The 23,557-nt window shown below is 38.6% G+C and overlaps 1 protein-coding gene across 1 annotated transcript in view; it reads left to right on the plus strand.

The window, feature by feature from the left end:
* The window catches only part of SCAPER (S-phase cyclin A associated protein in the ER), a 135,718-nt gene continuing 112,161 nt past the window's right edge, over positions 1-23,557 (plus strand). Inside the window, exons 1-7 of the mRNA XM_041489801.1 lie at positions 1-87; positions 1,709-1,784; positions 4,191-4,308; positions 10,263-10,333; positions 14,060-14,257; positions 22,011-22,111; positions 22,561-22,677. Of these exons, the coding sequence (XP_041345735.1) occupies positions 1,722-1,784; positions 4,191-4,308; positions 10,263-10,333; positions 14,060-14,257; positions 22,011-22,111; positions 22,561-22,677 (668 nt within the window). The 5' untranslated portion in view covers positions 1-87; positions 1,709-1,721. The remainder of the gene's footprint in view (positions 88-1,708; positions 1,785-4,190; positions 4,309-10,262; positions 10,334-14,059; positions 14,258-22,010; positions 22,112-22,560; positions 22,678-23,557) is intronic.

Genomic DNA, 23,557 nt, shown 5'->3' on the forward strand with positions numbered 1-23,557 from the left:
AGCCCCGCAGCCCCGGCGGGCGGCTCCGCCACACGGCCCGGCGAGACGGGGCAGGGATAGCTTGGTTGTTACAGGCGACCGGGAGCGGTGGGTGTGGGTCAGGCCGTGTCTTGAGGGAGAAATGGGCTGTCCGTCTGAGCCAGCCCCTCCCGGCGTTCCCGCACTGCCTGTGGGGAGACTCCGACTCAGCCTGAGGGGCGTCCCGGTGCTTGGGACCCCGCCGGTCCTTCAGGCTGTACAGGCCCACCTGTCCAGAGTGGGAGTTGTGTGTGGGGGGAGAGGCACCCGCGCTGAGGAAATTCACTGTGAACCCATGTCAAATGCCACATGGTGTATGACTGTTTGCATCTTAGAAAATACTAACGTCGTTCCTAGCGTAATCCCGTGGTCTTCCTTTGCTGTCAGAGACAAAATCACGGCTGACAGCACAGAAGGTCTCGCAGTGTACGCAGGGTCTGTCTTCTCTGTGCAGTTCTCTAAATACAGATTCATATTTCTGCGTTATTTCCAAATGAATTGCGCTACTGGGAAAGTACGTGGATCCTCGTATTCTCTCCTCAAATATATATGTCAGTTTAATGAGCTTTTATTATCCCTCGATTACAATCGAGTCAGCTTGGTGTACAAGAGATGTTTTCTAAGATGCTTCAGTGTTTGAAGACTCAGCGGTGGGTCTGTTCTGGCGGCTGAAGTGATGCAGAAGTACAACCTTTGTTTTCAAAAAGTCCCTTCATCCAACTGCAGAACATTTTCATTTGTTTGGCGTTAGTAGGTTGTTTTAAGGCATACAGACATCCTTGGGCTTGTTGGCACAGGCTGGGGTATATCCTTTTAGAAAATTCAGCTATTTATGTAATGTGAGAACAGGTGAACAGCCTGCTTAAAGCAGTGTCATTCATGGTAAAGGCCAACAAAATCTGACTTTGGATCTGATTAAAGGTTAATATTGTTTTATTTTTTTTAACCTGATTTTGAATAATTTAGAAGTGTCTTTAATTTCCATTTAGTGTCCAATTCTTCAGACAAGTAAGATTAGACTGTTTGCACTCAAATCAGCAGTTGTTTAGAATTTATCAACCTTGAAGCCAAGGATTTAACTTTATTTCAGAATGGTTAACACTGTTCTGGAAATTCTCGATAAACCTATAAGTATTTACCCCAGTGTACTTTCTTCATTTGTAGCAATGTTTCTGTGCTACAGCTGCATAAAGTACTCACTTTGCCAGAGCTGACTTGTGCAGGAGCCTTCACATCTTATAGTTACATGAGAACAGAAGTTTCAGTTTTATTTTACTTTGTCATTAATTAGCTGATGATGATTGTTAGTGCATCTCTGATTTGTTTTGCTTTCTGAACTGATCACCAGCTTGCCCAGTTCTCTGTCACAGGAAAGATTATTCTACTTGCATCACTGTGATAGAGCAGTCCATGCAATGATTTTTTTGAAAGTTTTGATAGTCTTTGTAATGTTTACTGTCTAACCACATATAAAATTACATTTTTCTGTAGTGTCAGTCTTGTTTTGTTTTCTTCTCAGACTTTTGGCTGTTTTTAGTAAGGAGCAATGCAAACACTTTACAAATAAAATTATCTTTTGACAACCTTACTGTGCTTATCTGATGTACATGACCTAAAAGCTGCCAGCAGGCTAAAAGTAGTTTTAGAAATGGTTTAAGGTAAAATATTTAATTGCATTTTTTTGACACAGGTATGAAAACTCAATGGGGTCATCCAAAAATGTAATAAGTGAGCCTGTTGATGCAGAGGAAGGCTATAACATGATGGTAAGACATTCAGTAGCTATTACACTGTATGGTATTTTTTCAACAGCAAGAAAAACTAATTTTCATGTTGGGATTAATTAATAAATCAGTTCATTTGTACCTTCTATGAAAGTATTGATTCTAGGAGCTTAATAAATGTTACTCATTAACACTGTAGAGAGGAACTTTCAAAAAGGAATTTTACAGTAGAATAAATCTGAGCATTTCTTCTGTTTTGCATAATTTCTAGTTGTGTTAGTGTATGGGGTTTTTGCATTCATTCTTTTTCAACTGACTCCCATTTTAAGCTGCTTTCATCCAACCTGTGCTGTAGTGTAAGACCTTAATGTTTGGTCACACTTGCCAGTGTGGTGCTCTTTGAAGGAGCTGAGCTTAGAGCTGAATGACTTTTCTTTGGGGATGAGTGAATGAAACTGGTCGGTTTGTTTGCATCAATGTATTTATATCTATGAACATCATTTAAAAAAGAATCCTCATAAAAGGTCCTTTAGTATTTATAGCCATGAAAAGAAGCATCAAGACTAAATAACAAACATTTGCTATTTAAGGCTGAGCAGTTTCCGCTCCCTCCTTTGGCCTAAGGGCTGATTGTATGCAGAGCATGTGGCAGAAGGTAACTTCTTTGGATAGCTGAGTAGCAAATAGCAGGGATTCAGGGTGAGGGAGCAGTTAAACACCAGGGGTTAATGTATGAGGGAGGAGACTGCAGTGAGCTCTTGTCAAAAGAAAAGGCTGTTGGTAGCCACTCCTGCCTTTGGCACAACAATTCTCACTTCTTGTGGCTTTGCAGTTCCTCTTTGCTGACTCCTGTTTGGGCCTCCCTTTTGACTGATGTCCAAGTTACAGAGATGAGAATTTTAAGTTAGGCTCTAGTTTCATTATACAACACACCTTGAAATGTCATGATGAGTTACTTATTGCTTTCTTTTAAGCTTTTCTGGCTTGTATAAAAATAAATCATTTGGAAAGTTAGTTTGTTGTGGACTAATGCAAAGTTTTACACTCACATCATTAAGCAACAAGGGATTAAAAACCCAAACCAAACTTGCTACAGCAGAAATGGTTGCTCTTACTAAAAATTCCCAGCAAGATTAGGCAATTATTTGTATAGAATAAGGAAGACTAGAGCCAGTTCTGTACAGGTTCTGGGGGTTTTATGTGCTTTATTTGAGTTGCTTTGGGCCAAGGTATGTAGTTTTGCTCTGCTTTCCAAAACTTCAGAGATTCAGCAGTGCTATTTTTTCCTCTGTTGTGTTGCCTGGTCGTGTCTCTGGGCAGGTCTGTGAAGCACTAGATGGCACACTGTAACTTTCAAAAAGGCAACTGAAGGCATCTGGATGAGAGAAGCCCAAGTTAAAAACTATTAGATAACATTAAAGTAAAAGGAGTTTCTTGTTTGTGTTATGTTTCCTGCTGCCTTAAAAAATTCTAGGCACTCATCTTCTATATTTGTTTTTAGTGTAATTTTACTGTATTTTCTTTCTAAAGATGTAGAAGTAGTTGCAGGCTTGAGCAATATGATGGTAACAAATGAAAAGAGGAAAAACGTGCCTCCTGATTAGTTCTATAGAAAATCAGCCTGTTTGTGCCTGAAATAATTGTTAGGTTTATTTAACTCAGCAGTTTTGTGCTGTCACAGTACAGACATTTGTCATCACTGTGCGTAGTTTGGCTTTGTTGCAAACTATTTTCTGAGGATTAACTTTCCTACACTGTAGAAGAGGCAAGCTTTTATGTGATTGACATCTGTCAGTTGATACAAATACTTCTTAATGCATTTAGTTTCAAATGTCTTGTGATGGTGCATCTCACAAGTGCAAAGAACTGTGTTTATTAGGTAAATGAAGTGCATCCCCAGTGTCTCTTATTCTGTCTTTGAGTGGTTCCAGCTTTGTAGTAACAGCCCATCACAGTTGCCAGGAAATACTTTCTATGTTCCTGTCTTCTCAGTGAGAGAGCTGGGATTTTTTGCGTGTTTCAGATGGTTCCTATACAGCTCATGCCTTTCTCCAGGTTCTCACCAATCAGCCAACACATGTATTTTGGTCTCGTGCTGCCTTTAGCTTGTATAATTAGTTCTCATTGACACAGGGTAATTAAAACATTTGTGAAGTCTGCTGTGATGCCCCAGTAGCATTGTCAAGCAATTAAATGAAAGTGATGTGGTCTGAACGTGCCCATACTGAGGGCTGGGTAGTAACTTCCATGACGTGCTGATGAATAAATCTGCTTCTGTGCAGAAGAATGGGGATGAAAATGGATGCATACACCTGTTTCAGATATTTGAGGAAAATTCAGCACCTGTGCACCCATGTTGGACAGTGTAGCCACATACTGGATGAAATAACCATGTCAAACCAAAGATTTCTCTTTCTTTGTGCCTATCCGTGTATTTCTTGTTTTCAGGCTTCTTTCCAACGCTCCAACAGCCATGACAAAGTGAGGAAAATAGTGGCAGAAGAGGGACGGACAGCAAGGAACCTGATTGCCTGGAGTGTCCCACTGGAAAACAAGGAAGATGATGGTATGTGTTTAACAGTCTTCCAGGTCTTTGCACTTCCATTCCTCTGTCAACTGGAGCTGCTCATCTGGAAATACTTTCCTTACGTAAAATTTCTCTATATAAAAATGTTCTGTTTAGCATACATAGTGTAATTGAGAAGTTTTTTTACAAAATATGCCTTGCAGTTGGCAGATTACTTTGTAAAACCTTCCAGTGGCAGAATAAAAACTGTTTTAATTTGTCTGCAAGTAACATCTAAGACTGTTTTCTTCTGCTGATATTATTGAGATAGTTGTGTAACACAATGATGTTGTCCTAAAGTGATCTCTTGTAACTGGGGAATTCAGAATTGTAGGGATGACTTAGAACAATCTAACAAATTGCTCTCTGTGTTCTAAAACAAAGAAATTTGAAAGTTTCTTTTGGGATCACTTCAGCTTTGGTAAATGCCAATGAAGACTCTCTAAAGAGGGGGATATGTGGGGACGCTTTCCATAATGCAAGTCCTCAGAACAGTTTTATTACTGTTGTAATATTCTCTTGTGGTATGATGACTTAAGTAGCCAGGAATTGACTTTTATTTTTATCCTACTCAAGCTGTTCCAGATGTCTGAATGCTGTTTTTGAGAACTTCATCTCAAATATTTTTGTAACTGCATGTCCCTGTCCAGGTGCTGCAGCTTTTGAGTGTCTAAAAGTAAATTTTTTTTATGCTGGTGGTAAATTTTTTTTATGAAGGTGGTTGAACATGGGAACCAGTTGCCTTGGAAAACTGTGGGCATCATCTTCCTTGGAGATGCTCAAAACCTCCCTGGACATAGCTCTGGGCAGCCTGGAGGTTGAGTTAAACCATCTCTAGAGGTTCCTTCCGACCTCAGCTGTTCTGTGATTCTGCCAGTGGAAAAGATATTTCTAACAAATGTTATGTCTTAAGGTGCAAGACAATTCACCCTATGTCTGATGCAAAGTTTAAACTGTCTTTAAGCAGAGTAGAATTGGGGCCAAAAGTATTTCCAGATTCCAAATTACACTTCTGGGGAAGGTAGTGATATGAATGTGTGTGTGGTAAGGGAACATGCAGTGTATTTCCAGTAGTATTTTTGAGCAACTTGTGGGTTGATATACTTTCTGTGTAAAGAGTCTGTTATTTTTGAATACTACTTTGCTTGTAATATTATTTTAAGAACTTTAACACTTCTTCCTTAAAATATCTGTGAGTTGTAGGTGAATGTTTGCTCTAAAAATTTCTGCTAAACCATGATAAATGAATGTAAAAGTGAATTTTTAGCTTTCATTAAATAGTAGTTATGTACAGTAATTAAAATCTAAGTAGCTGTATTCATTTCCTTCTTTTGGTGGTATTAGCACTGTTGTAGGTTGTCAGTGGTGCTTTCTTTTTAATATTTCTTGAAATTAAATTATAAGCTGACCTTTTTGCACAATGCAAAGGATCTGATTTTTATTGCTGGATGGAAAATTTCCCTGTGAAAAGGAACTTGTGGCTAGTGAAAGCCTGGCAGAGCCAGATCCTTTATCTCTTGACCCTTGCCTGGCATGGGGGGGGTTTATTTCAGTGTCACTGAGCTCTGGTTCATTTTGTACTGATCCTTCCATATGTGCTGTGTCCCTGAGGGGACAATATTATGGATTGTCAGCACAGCAATGGTATGGATTAGGACAGTTCTAACTTGTTCAAGGGCTGTGTAAATCAGGCCAAAGGTTCAGGGTGCCTGAGCCAATCCTGCTGCTCTCCTATACAAAGCAGAATTTTGTGTTTGGGCAGTATCTTCTGCTTGTAATGTTCAGAGGTATTGATTTGGCAGCACCAGTGTGTGATTTAACATTTTAAATTATATACTGTTATTCATAATGAGATTTTTTTTCCAGACTCGGTGAAGGTATGAGCATTTTTTATTACTAGGGTTATAGAGGGTTTTATAGAGGATTGATTAATTAAAATGCTGAATTCACCTTTTCCATTTGTATCCTTTTTCTATTTCCTTTAAAAATTGTGTGCTTGTGTTCTTCTTCCCGTTTTTTCCTCTTGCTCTGAAAGACTTGTGTATTTTATATAGCATACACAGATAAAAGAGAAATCAAACCCTTCTGATTCCATTCTGTAAATACATAGTTCCAGCCAGTAAGCAGTATTTCCATAAAAAGGAAAAAGATTTCTGGAATGGCAGGTGGTACATCTGTTGTGTGTTTTGGAGCAGTGTGCACCCCAGTTATGTCAGACCTGAAATTCTAATTATGAATACAGATCAATGCCATGACAAAATCCCTGGCACGGTGGTGATGGTCTAGGAGAGAGAGTGACTGTAACACTTTTCAATCAGTGCAATTCAAATACTCCACAGAATTCAGTAGGACACAGCAAATTCTGTTGGATAAACTAATCAACACTATGGTTAGTTTGGTGTCTCAGGAGGAGTCTTGAAATGGAAAAATTCACTCTTCTGGTATTCTGTCTCCGGAATGGAATCTGCATTCCAAACCTGCAGCCACCAGTCACCGATTGCTGTCACATTGCTTTTGCCCACCTTGGAAAGCTGTGATAATTCCAGTGGAGGGTTCAGAATTTTTTCCTTGGTAATTATTTCATATGCCTAGAATGAAGTTTGAGGCAGACAAGCAACTGAATGCAGACAAGCAACTACACACAAATTTTATTATAAAATCTTAGGGATTACAACAGGTAAAAAATTGCAGAGGCTTGATATCTAAATGTTAATAGATGGTAAGATACCTTTGGAACTTTGAGATGTGTAAAAAAATTGGAAAATCTTGTATTGGTGACTATTCTCTTCTTATTTCCTATTTGTTTAAAATGACCTGGGCTCTTGCCATACAGAATTCATTTGCAGATTAAGCATTTCCAGGTAAGGAAACATATTTTAGTGGTTGAAAGGTACCTGGCACACTTTGGGGAGCTTGCAGCATATTCCACTGTTTTAGCAAGAGACTGCTGCAGAAAATAAGTTTTGTGGAATGTGATCAAAGTCATGAAATGTGGCTCTCTTTGGCCATGTGAGGCACTGTGAGAGTCCTGACTGCACACATTGTGGTGAGCCCTTGCAGCATGGGTCTAATGGGACCTGGCAGAATGTAGTGGGGAGGGAAGGGAATTCTTTAAGGCTCATCAGTTTCAAACCTTGAATTTCACTGGAACGAATGGGAGTCCAGTCTAGTGTGGGTAGGTGAATACAGGGCCATTATATTCTGGATGAGACACTGACAGTAATTTATAAAATTAATTTTGTGCAAAATATATTGCTGTACTTCAATTTAGAGGTGGAAGATGTGGAGAATTTCAGTTATATCCATGCTTGAAGGCAGTAGTTTCTTCAGATCCTTAGCATAGTACAGTTAGAAAAATAGCATCTTCTGCTGCTCTACAAACTTGTAAGAAAATGTCCTTCATAATAGGATCAGAAACTTCAGTATGCTTCCTCAGTTGAAAATTACCATTTCTGCTGAGGGTGTGATGATGAACAGTGTCAAAAACATTGAAACAACATGTGCAGTTGCTCTCTGCCATAGCCAGGACAGAAATGAAGGCTTCAATTAACTCCTAAATGTAAAGGCAATTCCCACATTTCCCATACCAGTAAAACTGTCCAAAGAGAGAGGTGAGCAGGATGGTTGTTGAGGTTGTTAGGTAAAAGACAGCTTTTGAAAATAGTTTGTCAGTGGGGGTTTTTGGCAGGTATTGGCACCTCTGCTTTTTGGAGAGGAAGACTTCACGAATCCTGAGCCCTGTGTGCTTCATATTTAAACATCAGACAGGGAGGAAATGGACTTCTAGTGTAAAATATGACTCTAGCTCCTCCAATGCTGCAAAACTTTGATACTTTATATGTTTCACATGGGCAACTTAATAGCTAAAGGAGATTATCTTGTTGGGTCACAGTTATTCTCTCCTTACAATTCAGTCAGTTGCTAGCAGGGGGTGTCCTTCAGGTGTCACTGAAGTCTGTCCATCTCTTAGCAATGTCAGCATGCTGTAGCTACACACCAGTTACAATCCAGTCATCCTGAACATACAAACAGCCATTGAGCAGTGTTGTCACTGCTTGGGAGTATAGAGGGACAAAAGCAGAAATAATCTTCTCATTACCAGAGCCATTATTGTAAAATAATGAACAAGAAGAGAAACAAGAAAGCTTGAAAATGAGGCTGCTGCTAAAATGCAAAGTTTTCTGGCCTACACACCTTAAGAAAAAGTTAGTCCTTGCCCCACACTATAATAAGTTTGCAAAACCTGCTGTGTTGCATCTAAATGTCTGCCCCATATAGGAAGTGCCTGGAAACCTGCTTTTGTCTTTAGAAGGGACTTGTTCAGACATTTCACAGATCTTAGATGATGGGTTGTTATTCTGGATTTTATAGAATCTAAAGAGTCTGCAACTTGATGTGTTCCTCTGCCCCTTTTTAATTTTAGTGAACTAGTATTTGTGGCAAGCCTTTTCACTGTGCAAGTCCCGTATGCCATAATAAGGATCCATTGTCTTCAGTGTCTTTGTGGAATGTAAATCACATCAGAAGAGAGACTTGGGTGATTGAAATACTTCTGTTATCAGAAGTCTACCATGGAACCATTCCCCAGTTCAAGCTTTTTAGTGACTAGGAAGGTTTTATACATGTAGTACCTAAATTTTTTTTTTTTTTCCTGAATGCTGCTAAATTGAGTTTAATATATTAGTTTATACCTGTTTTTTTGGCTAATGTAGCATTTTAAAAATGAATTATCAAGCAAATAATTTTTAATTTGTTTTAAATTAAAAGCCTTGTTGCCTGGAATAGCCAGTGATCCAAACCAGCTGTGCAAACCAGCTGTACAGCTGCTTGATTAAGACAGGTTTGCAGCTATTTTACATAACCAGAGCAATGTAAAACAGCTGGGCTGCATTTGGGAATTTGGCCTCAACTGTTATAAACTCAACTGGACAATTCTGAAATTTAAGAATGATCTCCATGGTCTAGGGAGGACTGTATTCAACTAATGCATTGCTTTGCTTGGCTTCATCCAGCTAAATAATTTTGAAACTTCTCTTTGGATGTAATCTTTGCTAGAGAAAACTCTGGCCCTAGTTACTGTTTTGTCTTAGCTTGCTTACATTTTTGGTAATTGGATTCTATGATTTTTGTGTTGTGCAAGTTTAGATACTTGGAGGATTCTTTTTACATTACCCTATAGCAAATCTCAAAGATTAAGTGCACACATATCAGGTTAGTCTAGGCTAAGACAGATTTTTCTGTGCAAAGATAACTCTAAATCAGTTAATTGCCACCACTGCAGCACTGAGACCTGGAATCACCCCCTCTGACTGGGGGAATTTAAATTGATTTTGGAAGCATAGTTGCTAAAGTCACTTTGTATAAACAGTGGAGGAAGACGGGTATGTTTGAGAAGGGATTTCAGGTCTAAAGGAGAATGACTTGTGTTCTGTGAATGCTTTTCTCTCTTCCTGTGGCTATCTGAATGTTGATGATCTAAATCCTGACCTAAGTTCTGTTTTTTCCCATCTTTCTTGGCAGAACAGCTCCAGAAGAACTAAATCATTACATTTGGTTTTCCTAACAAATATATTTCTTGTTTTAATTCTGTAATAGCTGATTGAGCAATCAATCAAAAGCAGACTTCTTAAAATTTATATAGAAAACTAGTATAATGTTTGACATGTAGATTGCAATTATATGATTTTTAGGGGCACTGAGAGCTCAAAGCTTACCTTTGTTTAATGAAGTCTGTGTGTCTTGCCTTTCTTGTATTTTTTCCATTCTCTAGTGTCTTCTGGCATTATTCACATTCTAAACAGTGGAATATATATTTTGAATCTAAAATTTGCCAAACGTCTTAACCCAGAAATTGTGCCCCTCTCAGTACATTGCAAGATGAGATATGTGCATTTGAGAGTGCTCTATTTAATTAAAATCATTATTGTTGATTAAAACAGTTGCTTCTCCCACAGGAAAATCAAAATGGCAATCTGGTGGAAAAACAAAAAGGGTGACTCAAGGAGCACACAAGACTGCAAAACAGGTATCTGCTCATTTCTTATTGTGACATAAAATAGATGACATAACACTGTTTTTCTGTGAGATCACTGGTATATTGGTGGCTGATTAATACTTTTCTAAACTGTGCATACATTGTATTTTTAAAGCATATGAGTTTCACAGTAAAGTATTCAGAAGTTAAAATTGCCAGAATTTAGGTTATCTTCCTCAGCCTTTCCTTTTGGCACTTCCCAGCCTCTGCACACATGACTTATTGGCATTAAAGTTATTTTAAGGAAAGTGCTGTTCAATAAAATGAAATAGGATAGTCTTGCTGTAAGTATGCTGCTTATACAAGGGTTGCCTTTCTTCCCAATTTCTAATTAAAGGAAATTTCTTGACCTCATGTGTTAGTGGCTCAAATCACTATATCTTAATTTGGAGAAGAGTCCAGGTGAGTAAAATTTCTAAGAGTTAGGACTGGAAAGCGAGTTAGAATGAGAATGTACAGAAGACACTGCTCCTATTTTTATTAAGGCTTTTTTTTTCTCTGTGAATGACAACCTTTATTACATTAATAAAAGTAATACCTCAATCTTTCCTCATGTTTAATATTTTTAGCCACTGTTTTTCTTTGGTTTATGGATTTAGCTATTAGTACAGCTTTAGCCATTTAATGTTTTGAGGCAGCCTGTCAGAATTTGGTAATAAAGAATATGGAAGATGTTATTTTTTGAAAAAAGAAAAAATGTTGTGCTTCCATAGGGATGCATTTGTATCTTTAAAACACAGGCATGTTACTTTCCCAGTTCAGTTTGGCAGCTGTTCTCTGCTCACACACTGCTGCATTACAAACCAGGTGTGTGCTGGTTCCCTTGGTGTGGCACGTGGGGTGTCAGTGCTGTGGCTGGGGCTCCCTGGCAGGGTGTGCCCCCCGAAGAGGGAGATGGAGAGCAAAGTGCACTTTGGGTTCTGTCTCACCTGGGCATTGTGTGAACCCTGAGTTTTCAGGAGAAGGCTTGGTTGCTCCTCAGTGTGGGATTGCTGTGCTGAAGCTGCTGTTGACACATTGCATTCCTGGTGGCTTCAGTTAAGCTTTGAACGCTGCTGAGTGTCTGTGCATCTTGGCATCTCAATTTGGCATTCAGCACCTTTATTTCTGCTTTCCAGACACTGGATACTGCTATAATTGGTGGCTTTTTTTGGCTTAGTTTTGTTGAGCTTTCACTTTTGACTTTCCTTTACATATAAATGGGCCACTAATCTCAAGAAAATAAACTTACAAGAGCTGTTTCATATTTCATATGATCTTACCAACCTCATCTTCCTTTCAGTAGGGTGCTGGCAAATATACATTAAATAAATTTAGGCATCCCAGGAGTATAAATATACATTGCACACTTTCCAAAAATCCAAGGGAAGTTACTGAAACTATTAGGAGGAAAGAAAAAATGAAAAAAAAATTAAAAAACACGAAGAGATTCAGTTTAATATCACTTTCATCCTCCACGCTGGGTTACTTGGAGTGGAAGAAGTGGTGTTTCCCTGTCTGTTAACTTCAAAGGTACATCAGCTTTGCATCTTCTGCACTTGAAGGTTTGAACTATGGCTGCAAGTTAAAATACTTTTTCTAATTTAATACTAACCTGCTTGTGTGATAGTGTCTACAAGAAATCAAGTAGGTTAGAGGGTTTTATCCTTTCAAAGGTGTTCTGCTGGAGCACTGGTAGCTGTAAATGTTGCTTAGGTTTTACTGAGACCCTGAAAGTCTGCTTACGGGGTAATGATGGAACTGCTGTGGCTTACAGAGCCTATACAAGGTGTTTTTCTCATTAAAATGTGGCTGATACATAAGAGAGAAGATAAATGGATGCCAAATACAGCAGATGGATAACATTTATTGCTAAATATCAAAACATTCTATTCTAACATTGTCTATTAAAGATAGGTTTGAACACGTATCTTTCAAATAGTGGGAATTATGCATGTTTCCCATTCCAAAACAACTGATCCTTTTAATCAACAGTATTAGCTGAATGACTGTAAACCTAATCACTTTCCTGAGGTCACATTTTATACATACAGACAGCAACAGGTAGCACTGTTATTTTAATGTAGCTATTTATGATTCTGTAGTTTTGCTTGCTTCATCATAAACAGTAGTTTCAAGGAGCAATAAATTTGCCAGAATATAAGCTTTGTTTTAAATGTTTTTACACATGGCCTCAGCCTAGGAGCATCTCTTCTCCCAGCAGTTTGTTAAAAGGTGACTTATGTAATGGAAGAAAAAATATTAAACCCTTCTGAAATTGTTTTTCATTGGTTGTTTATGCCATGCATCTTTCTGAGCATGACTCTCGCGCATACATTAACTGAGGTTCATCTGGAGTACAGTTGGAGCACTTGGAGATATATGTAAGGGTAGCAGAGATGTTGGTGTGATTGTAGTAAATCAGGTGCCCATTCTTCTGCTTCTTACAGAAAAATTAGCATCTCACCACAAAAGCAGGTGAGAGCGTAACCATTCTGATGGCACTGTGTCTTCCTCCCTAAGTGCAAAGTGGAATTTGTTTAGTGGTGTGTGGTACAGGACAAAAAGGCTTGAATCCTAGCCAATTGTTTTGAAAATTACACTGTTTCTTGTTAGTGATTAGATATTCTAATTACAAAAGCTGTGTACTGTCAGCTGTGGTGTCAGTTTTGACTGTTCTTATTCAGTCACCAAAGCAGAGCATTTAGAATGGGACTTTGCATTAATCCCTGCAAAAGTACTCCAGTAAGAATTGGTGTGCTGCAGATACATGCCTCAAGTGGACCAGTGCATCAAAACTACATTAAAGGTGCCATTAAATACGTGATTGTAAAAAGCCAACCCAAACCAGATACCTTAATAGGCAGCTAATAGCTCCATCACAAGTTGGGTGTCACTTGGTGTTTACTGAGGGTGCCTTGTCCACTGGCTGTGGAATGCAGGGCAGCTAATAGCTCCATCACGAGGTAGCACACAGCTGGGTGTCACTTGGTGTTTACTGAGGGTGCCTTGTCCACTGGCTGTGGAATGCACAAGCTTATGGTAGCAGCCTTTTACAGTTCGTTTTCTTCTGTGGGAGAGAAATTTAGGTTTAATAAGGGCAGTGTCATAGGACCAAGTGGTGATTTGGTATTAGCCAAATAGGTGTGCTTCAGAGCCCTTTGGAATATCCTGCACATCCATCCCATTTAGCATGTTGGCTGTCCCCTGCACCTGTGCAGCAAAGCAGTACTGGGTGGTTTAAGTCTGTGTTTTAGGGTGAGCTACATCAGCATTTCACTGGCATTAACATGCTTTACCATGAGGGTTTAAAAACAATCATGTCATATGTAATGTCTTGGTAATAGAATTTCCCTTTGGTAGAATATTGCTGGTATGTTTTTTAGTAAAATGATATTTTCACCTCTGGATATACACATCTGTCAGAAAAAGTAATACAGGATGTGTAATTAGAAAAAGTATCTTCCCAGTGTGCTGAGAGGCAGAGTATCTCATACTGTTGTGGAATGCAAGTATTATAACTGTCAAAGAAACAGAATCTAGTTGAACATAAGTGCTGCCTATGTTTAAGAAAGTGTGTGTTAAAAAGCTCGAGTGCAATGATGTAGTCGTCTTCAGTGAAGTTCTTGTTTACAGGTGTTTCAATATGTTGATGAAAGGTGTGTTGCACAGAAACCCAACTCCTTACCATACTTCTGTTCGTTGTTCTCCTTTCCCCTTGTACCTTCTTGTTTTCAGAACACTACCTTGGACTGTAAATTAACAGCAGCAGGAGCTGGAGACAAAAACTTTGACAAGAGCCCAACGAAGACCAGGCAGCCTCGAAAGGTGGATCTGCGGGCTCGGTACTGGGCGTTCCTCTTTGACAACCTCCGGCGGGCCGTTGATGAAATCTATGTCACATGTGAATCAGACCAGAGTGTGGTGGAATGCAAGGTAATGTTCCAGCTGTCTTTGCCTATCTGGCTTCTATCTGGCTTTTTTTATATTTTAGAAAAGAAGTAAATGAGGAATTAGAGCTTCAGAAACATGTTACTTTTTCATTTACATTTTGTGTAGGCTTTTAAGTAGGAAAGCTGAGGACATACGTATTCATATTTAAGAAAATGCTTTCATCTTGACCAAGGACTAATTTTTAAACTGTATAAAACTTGTCATGTTGTACATAATATTATTAGAGCTCAGTTTTTTGCTGAAATCAGATTTTATTTATTGAGTTCTGATTTTGTTATTTTTGTGACTAAACGCTGATTGATTTCTTTTTCCGGTAATGTCCTTTACTGTAGGTGGCACTGTTGCAGTTCAGCCTTTTTCATGTTCATTTGCTTGCTGTTAAGTGGCTTAATTACACACTGCTCCCTTTCTGCAGTGATAGTTATCACTCTTCTCATTCTGCCTTTGTTGAGAAAGTGATTGGTGGTCGAGTGTAAGCAATGTCTGGTTGGGATGTCACTGTAAGACACTTCCCTGTTTCAAATAACCTGGATTTGCAATAGCTTATGCATCTGGTTCACATTTTATTGTGATTTTCTAGTAGATCTTTAGAAATACCCTTGTCATTTAATAAAAATCACTCATGCTTTGGCAATGGAATTTATCACAAGCATTAAGAGAAGTCAGAATACATTATAAAAGAAATGTTAAAGAGATGACTTTGTTTTCATATTAAACATGGCTGGAAACTCAACACATTCTGGAAATGATTATCTAATCACTGTAAAAAAATTCATATATCAATTTAAGTAAACTTTTTTCTTATCCTATGCATCTCATTCTCTGCTGTAATCAGACACAGCCAAATTGCTTTTGAGATTAGCGTACAAATACATTTCATTGAAAGCAGCTTTGAGAGCTGAACAGTAGCTCAGAGGCTTCCAAATCTCGGTTGGTCTAACACAATTTAACATTTTGTTACTGAACTATCTTCCTGCTCAGGAAACTTCTCTGTAGAATTTTTTGGTTTAAGAAAGTCAGCCAGCCTTGCATTGTAATTAAATTAGCATTTTAAACTTTTGTGACTGAAAGAACAGAAGCGTATTTGTATCATTATCACATATTTTGGGGGTTAGATATCGTTCAACATTTTAATCAGGCTACTTGATCTGCTTTTGGATGGGGATACGACATAGCCTGAGTGAAAAGTCTTCATTTTAGCAGACTCTTGACAATGATGGATGTATCTGTGTGGATCAGGTTACTGTTTGCAAAACAGAAGCGAAAAAAACTAAAAATGAGCTAACAGGACAGTCCAGTGTCAAATGTTGTGAAACTTATGTAATGTTACTCTTACCTTTCAAAAGATCTTTTTTCTCAGCACAAGTGTGCCTTACCTAAGCAGCTGGAATATGGTTTGTGCTGTGTTTTTTTGTCTGGAATTTTCTTTTACAGGTTACTGTTAAATTATGACTATTCTTTTGATCAATTACTGTCATTTCTGTTAATTAAGTTATGAAGTGTGAAACTGCTTAGTCTTGCGAAGAATTTTTACTAATAATGTTTCTCTTCTATAAATTCTCTTATTTGCCATTATTTTATGGTGGTTTTGACAGTCCAGTTTCTCTAGTTTCGACTGTTGGACATAGGTGGGAAATAATATTAAATAAGAAACCAAAATGGTCCCACTGCTAGCCTTTCCTTCATTTTTAAGTGGTATTTTGAAAAATCCTTTAAGATAAATTAATGTTATTAAAAACTTCCTTAATTTTGACTCTTTAAACTTTCTGTCTTGGTCAGATGGGCAGGTGCTATTCTGTTTAAACACTGTAGTTGTATAAAGGTTGTCTTCTAAGAAGACCCATGTAAAAATGAAACGTGACACCTTCTGGCATTTTAGACCTTCTGTCTAACCTGGTATGAAAGTGTTAGTTGGGGGTTTTTTAGTGTTTTTGCCTTTTGCTCTCCCGTGTCTTTACGAGCTGTTGCAGATTTATCGATTGCGTTGTCACTGAAGATGCTTGATGCTGCCCAGTGGGAGAGGGCTCTGGTGGCTCTTTGTGGTTGAAACTGCAGACAGAAGGGTTGTGGTGAGGATCCAAACAGTGGCAGTGTGTGTAAGAGGATCAGTGCTTGTGTGTACTTTCTCAGCTTTGGGCTCTGCTGAAGTTGGTATTCTGCTATTGATTTGGAACTGAGAACTCTCAAATCATGTATGTGGATATATAGATATGGCTTGGATGCTTTGTGTGGAAAGGTGTAATGAACATGGTTGAATTATTCTGAAATAAATGAAGAGTTCTCAAGTTTAAGCATCATCTTACTGTACATAAATCAGCTTGTGCAATAGTGACAAAAGATTAAATATGTCCTAGTAGATACGACTGTAACCTTCAACATTTGAAATGCAAATTGTGTGGATATTCTCTATATTAGCTGGCGTTTTGTGTGTCTGATGTTTATATAAATGTTTTACCTACTGTTTTCTGGGTTTGGGTGGCAAGCGTAGGCAGAGCAGAAATGGTAATGCCTTTAAATCTCCTGTATGATAAAAGGTATTAAGACCAAAAGATCTGTAGATGGGTAGAAGGCAGATTCTGTAGTCAGTTTTAGTTAATGCAGCAGATGTCTTCAGCTGCTGTTCTTCTATGGTGTTTTCAGGTTTCTCAGCAACTGAGTTTGTATTTATATATGTGTGTGTGTGCATGTATATATCAAAAGAAACACTACACACTTAGGTAAACTCTTTATTGGTAGAGTTTGAGCAACTGGATCCAACAACTAATGATACAGCAAGTATAGAAGAATATCAAACTACCTTTAATTTAATTTTGGAGGTTTCTTCCTCCTAGAATGAATTAACAGCTTCAGCTGTTCTTTTCCTTTCAAAAAAAGCTGAATTTTAACATGTAAACATTTAGTTCTATATTCTTTTTACATTGCTGTTTAGCATTACGTAGAGCTTGTACCATCTCTTGTCTTTTCTAAGAGTTTCTGGTGTGTTTCTGGAAGGTTTTGGCCTTCTCTTGTTTCTGAAGCTTACAGATACATTCTTAAATCAGTCTGGTTCAGTGAAAACAGTTTAATTTTGCTTGAGATTCTTACTCTCTCTTATGAAATGGAAAATTCAGCAGCCAGAGTTCTGTTGTTCTGCTCCTCACATACAGCACAAGGTGAAGAGGTGGCTAAAGGCTTTCATTAAAAGTTTAGACACGTTGCATGATGTTCCTCAGTGAAAGAACCAACTGAATCAATTTTGGTTAAGGCCTTTGGGTCAGGGGATGTCTGAGAGGGTTTGAGTTGATTGAGGCCTCCCAGGAGCAGAGAGGAGCCTCTCTGAGGGCTGCTTTTGGGCCTGGGTCTGCAAATTCCACTGATTTCACTCTCTCCATGTTGACTGAGACCCCTGCTAATGCATCTGAGCCATTGCTGGCATTTGGGACAAGCAGTACTGCAGCTGGAGTGTGCAGAGGAGTGCAAGGCTGCCACGTAGCACTCACTCACAAAATACATCTTCTAGTTCTGAATTTGGGGATATTTGCCAACAGTAAATATCTTCCTAAATAAATAGCTTGTGGCTGCATTGTGGCAGCCTGTGCCTAGTGAAAATCTTTGTGAGCATTCCTGCTGCCTCTTTATGGACTTTTACTTTTTCATCATTGTCATCTTCCATGGATGAGTCAACAGAGGAGGACAGGAAAATGGGTTCATGATCAAGCATTCAGTCTTACAGAAGAAAGAGACGAGGTCTTTTTTTATTCAGAAAAGCTAGCACGTCTTTTAGTTGGCAGTCTGGGTATCCCTGTTCCTGCCTCTCCATCCTTTGCATCAGGCACGTATATGTGTGTGCGTGTATTTAAATTTTGTGCCACTGCATTAACTCTTCAGGAGAAAATTTCCTTTGAAAATGGTTGTGGTCCTTGGAGCACATCCTTGTCAGGCAGGGGATTGTGGCTGCCATGTCGAAGGTGCATCAATGAGGAGCTGAGCCAGATGTGGTGCATTTAACACTTGGGTCTAGGAAACCGTGTGCTCGCTGAAAATATTATTTGCTACATCCTGAAGTTGATATAAGGAGAGTCTTTTGTCTAGAGGAGCTGCTTCCTTTCATCCTTTCCCAAAGCTGTAAGAATCACTTTGACAATCACATTGGTTGAACCAACCCCAGAGCTGGCTTTAATTATCTGTAATTCAACTGTATGAAAAGGCTACGAGGAATTTTTTGAAGCAATTTTTGTGTCAAATTACTGAAACACCCACTTAACTTTGAAAACATACATTCAAAAAAGGAAGGAACTTAGTTTGTGTGCTATAAAAACATGCTCCAGTATAAAAAAAATGGAGTTTATTTTGGTAAATACATAAACTGAAATATTCAGTATTGATATTGTAGCATTAGCATAAAGTGGCCATGGTTTGTAAAATAGGACCCATATTTCTAGCTTGTCAAATAAGGTAAAGTACAGATGTGACTGAATTAATTTCCCTGATGCATGTGCTATTATTTTGGGTTGGAGTAACCTTAAAATCCTACAGTCTTCCTACCCTGTTTGCCTCTTCCTTGTTTGAGAATGGGAGAATAAATGCATGAAAGGACATTTCAAAGTGGTTAAGGGCTTTCCGAAGTGCACTTCGTTCTTTCCAGTGGGATTACAGTGGGCCTATCTGGGACCTGAGTCCTGGCTGAAGGTTGTTCCCAGTAGCTACTCTTGAAGATCTTTGTTGATTATAAAGTCATTTATAGGATCACACAGTTGAAGAGACTAGAAGTCCAACTTTGAGGTAAATACATGGCAACCAGAGTAATCAATGAAAGCTGGAGAAAAGAAAGGAAGCCAAAAAGAGAGACAAGCAGAACTGGTGATCAGAGAATTGATGAGAACAGAGAGGAGGAGAAGGTAACGGGAGTTGCATTGTGGCTGGTTTGAGTTTCATGTCACTGATTTTTCCTTGGAAGGTTGTTTTTCAGCAGTATTGCTTTCTTACTTAGATCAAACTGTCTCTTTAAAAACCCTCCAGGATGGATGTGACCTTGAGAAATAATGAGCTATAAAATTGTTCCGACTCCAGTGCAGCCGCAGCGTGGCCCATAAAGGTTCCTTTTTGTCAGCAGCTTCTCGAGTGGTGCAGTTTGCCCTGGCTCAGCAGCGGGCTGTGGGAGTGCCGCAGGTAGAGCGGCTGGATCGGGAGCCCCGCCGGGATCCTGTGTCAGAGGACAAAGGGACGGCGCCGGCCGGCCTGCCCTGCGCCAGCCCCGGCTCCCTTACAAACCAATCGAAGCCGCTGCAGCCGATTGGAGAGCTAATTGGTAATTTTAGCTGGACATCTATATGGAGTTATCTGCATGCCTGCAACGGCGCTTTCAGAGCCACTTTTGTTCTGCTCCATCCTGCTTGACAAAATGGCCCTCATAGCTGTAGGGAGAGAGATGTGCATCAGTGAGTGTGGGGCCGCTCCAGCTGCTTGTCTTGTTTGTATTCCCTTGTTCATAAAACATGGCTCGGGTTACAGCTGCATGGGTCTGCTCTGATCATTTCTGATAATGTGGAGCTAAACATTCCTTAAAATAGGTTAAACCATTTAGTGTGTTTTTTTCCTGTGCCAGCTAGCTTCAGAAATATAACTCATATTCACGTCAATTCTTTTTTTTTTTTTTTTCCAGAGGACTGCGTTAGTGGCTGACTTGAAAAGTAAATGAATCAGAATTAAATTTTGCTTTCTATGCTCTCATTGTTAGTAACAGTCAGCATAACTTAGTGTGGGCTAACCTAAATGGACATGAATTGGATTAGAAAGCTGAAATTTTATTAGGGGAACAGAAAAAAGAACTGGTTGAAACACTTGACTTGTTCATTTCTTGTAGCAGACTTTACTTAATTCTTTTGCTGCTGTAAACCAACTGCTTTGTAAGAAAGACTTCTGTTAGCATTTTTGGGGAATATTTCAAAACAAAGAGCAACTTCTGCATCAGCAGTGGGATTCTGTTTGATTTCCCTCCCTGGTGTCTGACTTTGTGCTGCCTTTCCCTTACAGCAACCAGTATATGCTCTGTGTGTGTCATAAAGAGTAGTTAAAAGGATACTCATGTCGAAACTGAAGCTGAATTTCAAAGTTAAACAAAATGAATATTAATCCATGTGATTTTATATGAAAAAGCATTTTTTCGTGTGTTAGAGGTGTTTTTTTTTTCTGTTAAAAGGCCAATTAAAAGTAAATATATATGGGATGTGATGTTACAAAAATGTGCATTAGTTACCTGGACTGTAGGACAGTGTTTTTACTGGCTTTGGTGTCAAAGGTTTTACTGTTAAAATTTGTAGTTATACACTTAAGAACCAATACCTTCTCATTTGTAATTGTTCCCTAAATTTCTAAATAATAATTACTTACTTTGAGCAGAAAATTTATCTAATTAACAGCAGGAATGACTTTGGCATAGTAAAGAACTTGTGAAACAGCAGCATTTTGTCATTAGTGTTTTTCCTTATACCATAAAGTTATGTCTGTATTTTACATTCTGCATGTGAAGCTCATTTAAGTTTTGTATTCAAGCTTCATTCATGGATTTTTATTATTTTCAGCACATTGTCACAACAGGGTACAGGACACATTTTTCTTGTCTGGGATAGAGTAGTTATGAAAGCTGCTCTCTGACATGAGCTCAAACTCTCACCCTGAGAGAGGCATTCATGTGCTGTGTTGGTGATATTCAGCTTTGCTGAGGAGGTGCCTTACGTCTGTGTGTGTTTTGTCATGTTCAGTCAATGATTTTTGAGTTCATATGTGGAATACAAAGAATTGCTCCTTTCCCTGCCAGTGGCAGTAGATAGCTGTAGTTTGCCCAGGTAACACAGCTGAGAGTTCCATTAGATTGTGTTTTGCTCTGCTTTGCAGTGAAAAACTGCTGCCATTAACTACACAGAGGCAACTTACCTTGAATTTTTCATTGTTTCTGGATCTAATCTGACCATCCTGTAGGTACTACCCCTACATGTTTGTGCCAACTGGGCATCCATAGGCACAGTCAATAATTTCTCAAAGTTAAGGATGTTTTAATCAGAAACAAGTCTCTTCAGCCACTGCCATTTTGTCTGTGATTTTCTTCATGGTGTAGTGTGAAGTTAATTGATATGTCCTTTTGTAACAGTTAATTTTATTTGTTGGAGACCAACACATGGTTCCAGATTCAAACTACTTCATCAAGATTTTGCATATTCTGAGTAAATCTCCAGCATGCCCACATAGTTTCTGACAGTGTATGTTTTAATCCCACCCGGGTTCTGATGTTGTTGCCTTTGTGTAGTTTTGTCTACTTTTACTCCACAGACAGATTAATTGTGATATTTTTAGTCTTCCACAGGCCTATTACGTTTTAAGCAGTTTTGCCTTCTTGGTGATGTATGTTCAGCATATTTCAAAAGGTAACTCTGACCAAAAAAGGGGCATAAATAATGAAACAGGTATCCTTATGTGTGTTAAGAATTATTTTCTTGCAAATGCTGCCACCATTTTGTCCTTACACATTGATGCTGACACAGATCTTGAAGAATGTGCACCTTTTTTCTTAGGATAAGTGTTTTAATGGTTGTTCACATAAAAGTATTAATTGTCTGGGCCTTCTTGTTTTCAGGGGTTCTCCTGGGTTTATTTTTAATGAGAAAGCTAAATAGTAAATGTCCTTCTTTCTTTTCAGTTCCTTTATTGGGGTGGGGGATTGTTTTTAAATAGAAAGATTGATGTGATGGTTGCTTTTCAGGAAGTCCTGATGATGCTTGATAACTATGTAAGGGACTTCAAAGCATTGATTGATTGGATACAGCTACAGGAGAAGCTAGAAAAAGCTGATGCTCAAAGCAGGTAATTAGATTTATATTTTTTTATTCTACAGAGAGAGTAAAGTTCACAGTAAACTTCATTTTCTAGCAGAGCTTCAGTAAATAGAACCAGTTTTTCTTTTGGACAAAATGGGTGTGAGGACATTTTATGTGCATTGTCACTGTCACTTAGAAGGAGAGGATATTTCCAGTCCTTCTCTTATCTTTTCCTTTTCGATGGTTGGTTTGTTGCTTTGCTCTATACTGGAATTTGAAATAAACATTTTGGTATTGAGAAGAGACATTATTTTGGGTATAGGTCCGGCTAATAGGTTTTGTAGTTGGTGTAGAAACAATTGCTGAGATGAATGATTAAATTCAGCAGGATTTGTTAATATACTGAGCGTTTGTTGGTTCTAGTTTTGCTTTAATATGATAGAGGAAGAGTTATTGTGAATTGTATTTTTAAACTTTTCTTTCCTGGGTTTGCAGACCAACTTCACTGGCTTGGGAAGTAAAGAAAATGTCTCCAGGACGCCACGTGATCCCCAGTCCCTCCACAGATAGGATTAGTGTGACATCAAATGCTCGAAGGAGTTTAAATTTTGGGTATGAAACCAACTAAGAAGTTTATTGAAGCTAAAATAAAGATTAATTTGAAACAAATTTCATGAATGCACTATTTTTCTGTAGTAACCAATGTATTGTTTTGTTGTTATTAAATCATATAAGCAATTTTTTGCATTCCTAAAAAAAACCCCATGATCTGTAAATGAAAATCCTATCAAGGACTTACTTTTTCCTGACTTTGTAGTACATTTAATTACTGGTCATTACAAAGACCTGAAGATAAAATACTATTAGTGTATTTCATGTGATCTGTTTAGTACTCTCTTCTCTCTCCAAAACAAAGGTCAAAATGTCTGTCACTGGCATTTTAAAATTGCCAGTGTGTGCAATGTGAATGGCCAGCTGAGCGAGCAGAAGTAAATACAGGTCAGAAGGAGTGAGTGTAAAGTGAGATTATGATGATTCTGTTGTGTGGCAAAACTGATACTAGTTCAAATATAGAGCATGTTGTATACTACAGGAGAGCATCTTTTACTTGTTGAAATGAAACTGTCTGAAAGCAGTTCAACAAAAACGTGCATAGATTTAGAGCAGCACTGCCTGGTGCTGTCTCAGTCTGGAGAGCACAGATGTGTCCAGTTGAAATCTTTCTCAGGGTGTGTGCTGTGCTTCCTTCAGGTTTGTTGGGATCTAGGGAGCACACTGCCCAGTTTCCTGAGTGCTTACAGTGTCCTCAGCAGAGATGTGATACTGGACTGTTTGGTCAGCACCGCTGAGGATTGAGCTCTCTGAAACTGTGCATATCAAATATTTCTACAAAAATACTACACAGTGTATTTGGTGGAAAAACCAGAGTGTGTTTGGTGTAGGCCCTGTGTAGGTGAATCTGTTGATACCTACCTGACAACATCTGAGAGGT

Source organism: Pyrgilauda ruficollis, unplaced genomic scaffold (genome assembly GCF_017590135.1).
Source record: "Pyrgilauda ruficollis isolate IOZ18807 unplaced genomic scaffold, ASM1759013v1 scaffold96, whole genome shotgun sequence".
Taxonomy (NCBI): Eukaryota; Metazoa; Chordata; class Aves; order Passeriformes; family Passeridae; genus Pyrgilauda; species Pyrgilauda ruficollis.